This window comes from Mesocricetus auratus, unplaced genomic scaffold (assembly GCF_017639785.1).
Source record: "Mesocricetus auratus isolate SY011 unplaced genomic scaffold, BCM_Maur_2.0 Super-Scaffold_100028, whole genome shotgun sequence".
NCBI classification, from domain to species: domain Eukaryota; kingdom Metazoa; phylum Chordata; class Mammalia; order Rodentia; family Cricetidae; genus Mesocricetus; species Mesocricetus auratus.
Genome location: NW_024429209.1, coordinates 24,210,767 through 24,219,452, shown reverse-complemented (window position 1 = coordinate 24,219,452; position 8,686 = coordinate 24,210,767). Strand labels below are relative to the sequence as shown.

Below are 8,686 nucleotides of genomic sequence, written 5' to 3'. Positions count from 1 at the left end.
AGCCCCAGAATCTTCCAGGAAACACAGGCTCTCACCCATTCACTTCACAAACGTGCATCATGCGCTCTATGCAGCCTTGGAGACTGACTGCTCAGCAATGAATCATTTTCTCTTCCTGGTGAAACTCAGAACAGAGAAGTTCATTGACACTGCCAAGGTCACACAGCATGCATGAGCTTCTGAGTGATTCTGCACTGTGCTGGAAGCCAGAGTGACGCCCCCCCATCTTCCGCCTTTCCACCTCTTCCTGAAACTATGGAGTCCTGGGGGGGGTCACACCCTGGGAGGCTCTGTGCAAAGTACAAACACAACCAGTGGAAGGCTCCTAGTGTTCTGTAGGTAGAAAGGCAGCCTCCTATCTCCTGTGGTATCAGAAACTCCACCTGCCCTGCCCCTCCCAACCTCAGACAGTCTGAGCCTCCAGTATGCAGGGTAGAGACCCCAGCTGCAAGGCTCCCACTCCTACTGGAAGGATGAGCTAATGCCCTGCACAGCCCCTCCTCCTGAGCGGGGCCGACAATATTGGAAACAGACATTCTGGACCAGTTTGGGGCACACAAAGCACTCAGATCTAGGCTACCTGTTGTGTGGGGGCGGGGTCTGGGCTGAAACTGAGGCCTGGACAGACAGCTGCAACCCCAGTCGCTCACCGACAAGGAGTCTGGACGATTCTCTTCTCCAGCGATCTCTGATCAGCCCTCAAATTCCAGTTCCTCCTCTTCCCCAGTCAAAACTGAGAAAATCCACCCTGTTCCTCCCCCAGGACAAGACTGGGACTCTTTCACCTGAGAAGTCAAGTGAGGGAACCGAGAGGCTGTCCATTCCGAGCAAAAGGTTTCATCCCAAATGCCCATCCTGACCTCAAACCAAAACTCAAGGAGACCGCCGGAGCCACACGGGGATGCACTTGGAGCCACAGACCTGGCTAAGGGATTGAACGCCTTCAGGAAAGTGATAACTCAGCCTGTAGGGCCAGGGCCAGTTCCGCTCGGTTTCTGTGGGTGGGGACCCAAAACCAGGCAAGACTGAAGCCAGTGCCCCAGGACCGAGTTTTTGGGGTGGTGACCCCCCCCAAGAAAACAAGAGATGGCAGTTGAGGCACCAAGAAGCCGGCAAGGCGCCCCCGGGTCCTCAGAGTCCTATCTGCAGGCTTGTACCTCTGCTTAGCGAGTGGAGCGGGCCTGGGAAGACGCGGGCAGCAGGTCCCCTCTGATTGGACGAAGCGAAGCCCCAGTCGGCGCATTAGAAGCTTAAAAACGAAACCCGGCCAGGCAGGAGCTAAAGCGACCCGGCCGGCCATGCGCCTTGGCGAGGAGGTGCAGAAGGCGTGGCGGGCTGGAGAGGCCACGCGGAGGTCCAGGGACCCACCGACAGTCGGGCAGCGGGACGCGCCCGCAGGGCAGGAAGCCGCACTGAGGTAGCAGGCTCCAGAGGGTCATGGCCGAGCTCAAGTCGTTGTCGGGGGACGCGTACCTGGCTCTGAGCCACGGCTACACCGCGACCGGCCACGCCTACGCAGCGGCGCGCGGACCAGAGACTACACGCGGCTTTGGTGCATCGGGTCCAGGTGGGGACCTCCCCGCGGCGCCTGCTTCCCGGGTTCCCGCCGCGACGGTCGAGAGCAGCGGCGAGCAGAGCGGCGACGAGGACGACGCCTTCGAGAGGCGGCGGCGAAGGCGAGGGCCCGGGGTCTCGGTGGACACACGGCGGCGGCCCCGGGAGCAGCGCTCGCTACGGCTCAGCATCAACGCCCGCGAAAGGCGACGGATGCACGACCTGAACGACGCGCTGGACGGGCTGCGCGCGGTCATCCCCTATGCGCACAGCCCGTCGGTGCGCAAGCTCTCCAAGATCGCTACGCTGCTGCTGGCCAAGAACTACATCCTCATGCAGGCTCAGGCCCTGGAGGAGATGCGGCGCCTGGTGGCCTACCTCAACCAAGGTCACGGCCTCGCTGCGCCTGTGGCCGCCACGCCACTAACGCCCTTCGGCCAGGCAGCGGTCTACCCTTTCTCAGCCGGCGCGGCGCTCGGGCCCTGCCCAGACAAGTGTGCCGCCTTCTCCGGATCGCCCTCGGCGCTTTGCAAACACTGCGGCGAGAAGCCCTGACGGTGCCGAGACCCAGCACAACCGCCTTTCTATTTAGGCTATCCATTGTCCTCCCTGGCGGGACCTTATGGCGGAAAGGCAGCCGGACCCCGGACCCTGCTTGCAGAACTGTTGGGTGCAGGACGCGAAATCGGTCCAGCCAGAGACTCACTGTATTCCAGACCCCGCCGCATCCACAGAACTCTCACAGCGTCTGCTGGGCGTTGCCAGCGCTCTAGGCGGTGAGAATGACAGGTTACCAGCTGTGCGCCAAAAGAAAAACCACGGGAGGGAACCGGTAGTAGCTGGTCCCACTTCTGACAGGTGACTGCCCAAAGGCTTAGGAAAGCGGGCAAGGAGCTTCACTTGACCACTTCCTAGGGATCGTCCTCTGCCCCAATCCCTTCTAGGCCAGCCTGCAGGGCCTTGTTCCTCCAGATGTGTTCCGCAGGACGCGTGTGGCCCCTCACTGGGGGGCCTCTGATGGCTCCAAGACTCCAGACCCAGCCCCTGAGCGAGATTCTGCCGCCGTCCTTTGCAAAGGACTTGAGGGCAGACTTAGGAAGAACCCAGGAGATGAGATTTGCAGCATTTTCCAAGTCTGATTTTGTTCTGCTAACATTCTTTCCTGCCCAGAGGCTCAGGAAACTCATTCTGGCCTCAAAGTCTGTGGACTTATCCCTAAATACACCCGGATCGCCAGCGCCTGCCTCCTGCGGGCTGGGATGGGCGTCGTTTCGTTCTGTTTGTTTCGAGGGAACTGATGGAACACGGGTCCTCACAACTTGCACGGGGCTACTTGACCCTGGAGGGTCAGCCGAGGACTTCAATCTATATTCAGGACCTGCCAAGTCCCTCTGCGCCAGTTCGGGAAGTTCTGGAGAAAGCCGGGCTACCGGTGAGTACACGGCGCTGGACTGAATGGTAACCGGTCGCTCACAAAGTCGGACTGCAACCCAAAATCTTGTCACTGTACCTAGTCGGAGCCTTAGCCCGGGAGCCCGAGATGTTGGTTTTTGCTCAGTGGCCCTCAGCAGCTTCCGCCTCTGTTTACCCAATTATCTGGCCTTTGTAGATTCAAAGCATAGTGTGGGAGAGGGCTGCCGCCCTGCAAAGCGCCTGTCTATAGCGCTTAACTTTCACGGATGTATTTGAAAAGGCCCTTTTGTATTTGCAAAATGACGTGTGTGATTGTCTTATTCATAAAGACCTATGCTTAAATACTAGTTTCTGCTCATTTCCATTTTTCTTATTTCCTAATTGTCTTTTCCGGTCTCCTAAACTAGTCTGCTTTGCGCATTTCAGAAAACAGACTGTTTTTCAAGTTCTCTTAAGATGAACAGGGAAAACTGGAAACTCCAGTGTTGTTAGTTCTGGGGTCGTTAACCATCATTATTAGAAAAAAAAATACTGTATTTCTGTTAAGACCAGGGACGGTGTGCAGAATAAAGTATTTGATTTCGGCTTATTTTGCAAAAAAAAAATATTATTAAAATTTCACATCAAATTAAGTGTCCATCTATGCCTTGATTTGTAATTTCAATCTTCAGGCAATGATACGGATGTGGGACCCTTCTTTTAGAGGTCCCCCAAGAAATCTCTGAGATTTTTTTAAGGTGGATCCATATGCCACTAGCAGAGTACCTATGAGAAAAGTGATGTAAATTGACACACACAAACCAGTGATCCCAGTCTGCAGGAGACCGAAGCAGGATGAAAGGGACTTTGAAGTCAGCCTTAGAGAGATCCTCTCAGGGGGAAAAATAATAACAATAACTTTGAAAAAGAAAAGGGGAGAAAAATCTTTTCCCTAGGAGTCCTAAAGGGCTGGGTGGCTCACGCTTGGGAGGTGGAAACTGGGGAATTGTTTCAATTCAGTTCAGTCTCAGCCTGAGCTAGACAAGACAAATAACAACCCCTCAAAAAACAAACAAACACACAAACATCAAACCTCTATTTTACTAACAAAAATATCCCCAATTACTAACCTTAAATAAAAGTTCAAATTACATCGGAGCACCTCAGAATTGCAAGCTGCTCTCCAAATATCAGCAGAACGTTCCACTGGGATGAATGGGTAAGGCAGAGTGTTTCAAAGTAAAACTCGAGTCCGTAGCATTCTTAATCGTGGCCATTGATAAAGCAATACGGTATTAGTAAAAATAAAAATAAACATTGTGGCCATTAATAAAGCAGCCTGGAGTTGCACAGACAGCTTGGATCTGAGGCTGCCCTCCACAGCCTCGGCACTGAGCAGCAAAACTCAGCCAGCAAGGGTGCCTGTTGTTAAATGTGGCTCTTTTGAAGCAGCCTCTGGTTGTTTCTTGCTCCTGTGGGTGAGAATCACTGAGCCCTTGGGGAAGGAAGTTTCCTTTACACCTGGGGTTTGAACTGGCACTCTGCGGAGCTCATTGCCTCTTTTGCTTTTACTTTTGTGATTGTTCTTGTTTTGTTTTTTAAAGAAAGTAGTTGTGGCTGTGTTAAGGTACAAGGCAGTGTCCCCCAGGCCTGGGCTCTTCCCTCCGTGCTGAATCAGCCTGCCCCGCACAGGGAAGTGGGCGGTATGTGAAGCTTATCTTTCCCAAGTGACTGCGCACAAAAAAACGAACAGAAGTGGGTGAAATCACTTTCATTGGCAAAGTTTATGCCTCCACATGTAATCAAGACAGGCTTCGATTTGGAGCTCACTCGCCTCTGCTCCGACCGGAGATGCTTCCGGTGTTCCGTGCTCCTCCGTGGCTCATGGCCACAGTGGCCTTGGCACAGCGCCAGGCTGTGACTATATGTAAAGCATTGAAATCCCCTTTGCTTCTCTCCTTTGTCTAGAAGTTACCAGGAAATGCCACAGAGCTGGAGGACAGACTCTAAGGCCAGGCAAACACGCAATGCTCTCTTACACCTTTGCTCTTTCGACGCCTAGCCATAGAACCAGTCTCCCTCCACGGTGTTAGAGGTCTGGGGACCAAGGAGAAGGGCCGCCGTCAGCCGTCTATCAAGAGGGTAGATGCGCAATGTCCACTGAGTCTCTGGCCCCGCCTCCTCCTACTTCGCATCAACTGACCACACACAAGCCGGGGGACCCACCATCAAACAAGGCTGGGAGCTGATGATGACCCTAGGTCCCTTGGGGAGAGGTAGCCTTGAACCAGTGCCACTTTCCTCTGCTGACCATGCGAGTGAAGTCCTCAGCCCTGCTGTTTGCAGGTGAGGAACTCAAAGACACCGACTTGGCCTGTCTTGAGAGGAAGGGCCTGGCGAGGACCAGCTTACAGGAGCTCAACTGGCATGAGCCAAATGGCTCCCTAGGAACCATGTTACCCAGCCAGGTCCTACACCGGTTTCGTTCACAAACTGTCATGTCCACTCTTGGATGCCTGCTGCTGGCCTGCTGCTCTCCCCCAGGGCATCCAGCTTGCCATACAGGTCAGGAGACTTAAGGTGACCTGATTTAAGGGCCAGGAGTCTTAAGTTCAACATCATCTTCCTTCCCCTCCTTTCTTAAAAACACACAGACCGGTCTCTCCTTAAATTTCCATGTATTGTGTTTCCATCAACACCTGGGGCTTGTGGTATATACGGTCCCCACAGTCCTCGAGGTTTCGTGTACACAAAGGCCTTTGTTTCTCACGAGTTAAGAATTATACTGTTTGAAGCCGGGCAGTGGTGGCACACGCCTTTGATCCCAGCCCTCGGGAGGCATACCAGGCAGATCTCTGTGAGTTCGAGACCAGCCTGGTCTACAGAGTGAGTTCCAGGACAGCCTCCAAAACAATACAGAGAAACCCTGTCTCGAAAAACCAAAAATAAAAAAATAAAAAAAGAATTATACTGTTTGAAAGACACACACGTACATAAACACACACACACCACCACCACCACCACCACCGCCACTGCCACCACAGAGCCAGCCTGTGGGGACATCCAACAACTCTGAATGCTGCTAAAAGCCCAACTCCAGGCCCAGAGAAGTGGAGCAGCCCAAGGTGGCCCCTTCCCAGCGTTCCCTTCAACCCTCTGCAACTCTCCTGGCTCTCCTATACTCTCCTTTCATACAGGTTGGCCTCTAGATGTTTCATTTTGTTAATTTCATTGTTGAATTTACACCCTCTCATATGCAGATTTATTCGGGTCATTGAGAACCAAGTAGAAGTGTCTTCAGCCCAGAGGAAAATGTTAACAGAGGGGCTTTGTAAAATACTTATTTTAAGTATTTTAAAATGCATGCCTTTAATCCCAGCACTCGTGAGGCAGAGGCAGGTGGATCTCTATGAGTTTGAGACCAGCCTGGTCTACAAGAGCTAGTTCCAGGACAGCCTCCAAAGTCACGGAGAAACCTTGTCTCAGAAAAAAAATACTTTATTTTTAACTGTGTGTATCTGTATCTGTGTGTATCTGCAGATGCCCTCAGAGATCTGAGGTACTGGATCCTCCTGGAGCTGTCTGGTGTTCTTTAAGCCATCTCTCCAGCCTCAAAGGGCACTTTTAGGAAATGTTTTAACTTTTTTACAGTTCCACTTATTTTTTTTATGTGTGTGGGGGTCATGCATGCATAGCACACACGTGGAGGACAGGGAACAATTTTCAGGAGTCCCGATCTATCCTTCTACCGTATGGATCCAAACTCAAGTCGCCAACTGGGTGGCAGGCGCCTGCCCTGCTAAGCCATCCCGCCAGCACAGGAGGTATTTCTTCTCAAAGGAGAAACGCTACTTTTCTAATTTTCTATAAGAAGTGAGAAACCAGCTGGTCGGCAGCGGTGGCACACACCTTTAATCCCAGCACTCTGGAGGCAGAGGCAGGAGGATCTCTGCGAGTCCAAGGCCAGCGTGGTCTACCTACAGAGCAAGTTCCAGAACAGCCAAGACTACCCTGAGAAACCCGGTCCCCCCCCCCAAAAAAAAGGTGAAAAGCCATCATCTCAGCCCCAGAGTCACTTGGGCCACACCGTCTGCTCTCCACAGGAAAAGAACCCCGAGTGCAATCGCTGAGCAGAGGCTCCTAAGCCCCGGTTAATCCGGCAGAGAATGATGACAGCAATTTTATAATGTAAATTTGTTTGTGATCTGTTTTTAGTCTTTATTCCCTTTGGAAGGGATGGAGATAGAGGGATTTGCAATGTATTAAACCGTTTCTCTAACAATTGCCTCTTTGTAACCAGCCGTTGTTTTCCAACACCTCGATGGCAGTCTGCTCTGGAAACTGGAAAGTGAATACAAACTCACCTCCAGAGGAACAAAACCCACGTTACCAAGAGCACAGAAAATGGTTCAAATGATTAGCTAGCTGACCTTCTAAGCCAGTACTGTCCCTGCAGTAAAAGTGATTCAGGTCGGTGCTCTGCCAGCCTGAAACTTCCCCCCCGCCCGGGGCGTACTTACTTGTGTCATATAGAAAACCTGTTTTTGAGTGACTACCAGAAAGGAGGGTGACAGTTGTGGGTTGCATATGTGGAAGAGAGCCAGCATTGCCCTGTGTCACTGTCGATGTTCTCCAAGATTATACCTTTGTAGACCACTGGGGCTCAAGCAGCCAGGGTCTGCATTTTGGGGAGGCATGGCCATCACAATGTAACGTTGAGCTGGGTGCGACCCTTGGGTGGCCTAGGTTGCCAAGACCCTCAGGTCACCTGGCATGCCCACCCTACCCCAACTTAGGGGCTCAGAATAACAGCCAGCACATCAGAGAACATCTACCTAATGTATCCTTCTCCCCGGTTTCTACCTCTGAGTCCCACCTTGTCTAAAGCAATGAAGCCACAGCCGTCACCCTCCCCGTAGGAGAAACTGCAGCCAGCCTACCCAAGCCGCAGGTGCCCAGGCCAGCCAGCATGAGCATGCAGGCACTTCCTCCCTGAGCCAAGCTGCTAAGCCTGCCTCAAACGCCCAGAGACTGCTGACCAGAGACACCAATGGTGTCTCTGAGCCAATAGGACCTTGGGAGGGGGTATAAAGGCAGGTCTAACTTCCTGAATAAAGAGTCTGCTGCACACTCTGCTACTCACTGACACCCAGCGTCTGAGTCGTCGGTCGGTGCTGTGTCTTCTCACCCTCTCCCCCAGGGGTGTCCGAGCAGCGTCACCCGCAACACCTCCCGAGGCCCCTGATTTAGCCTGTCATGAGGCTAGTCTCTCTAGTTCCACAAGGACCACTTTTACCGTCCTCAACAGAGACTGCCCAGTCCGGATTTTTTTTTACCAAAATGCTAAGGCACGCATGAGACCTATGATGCTCTCGGTAGCCGCAAGGCATCAACAGGACATGTTCTTGATGCTGTCCTCTGCTGACACTGCAGGCTTGCGGCATCCACGGCGGCGGCGCCCATCCCTCTCAGGGCTTCCTGGGCACTTTCTGACTACTCGCAGCACTGATGTTCTAAAACCCCTGGAAACAAATGGCCTCTGAGCTTCCCACAGGAAAAATTCCACCTTATACAGCCGCAGCACACCCTGGGGGCTTCGAGTGGTCCTCAGTCTGCCGTGAGCCATGCTGTGATGCTATGGTCTGATGAGGGTCAGAGACAATCCCAGAGGTTGTCTTCATGACCTGCCTCTCTGCCTGGCATGGCGTGGGTGGAAACCAGGACTCCACAGACCTTGTGG

At 52.9% G+C, this 8,686-nt stretch overlaps 1 protein-coding gene across 1 annotated transcript; it reads left to right on the top strand.

Moving 5' to 3' along the window:
• The first annotated feature begins 1,308 nt into the window (after positions 1-1,308).
• On the top strand, positions 1,309-3,314 carry Bhlhe23 (basic helix-loop-helix family member e23). The gene has a single exon (XM_021229778.2). The coding sequence runs from the start codon at positions 1,438-1,440 to the stop codon at positions 2,107-2,109; it is 672 nt and encodes a 223-aa protein (XP_021085437.1). The 5' UTR covers positions 1,309-1,437; the 3' UTR covers positions 2,110-3,314.
• Positions 3,315-8,686: the final 5,372 nt, after the last annotated feature.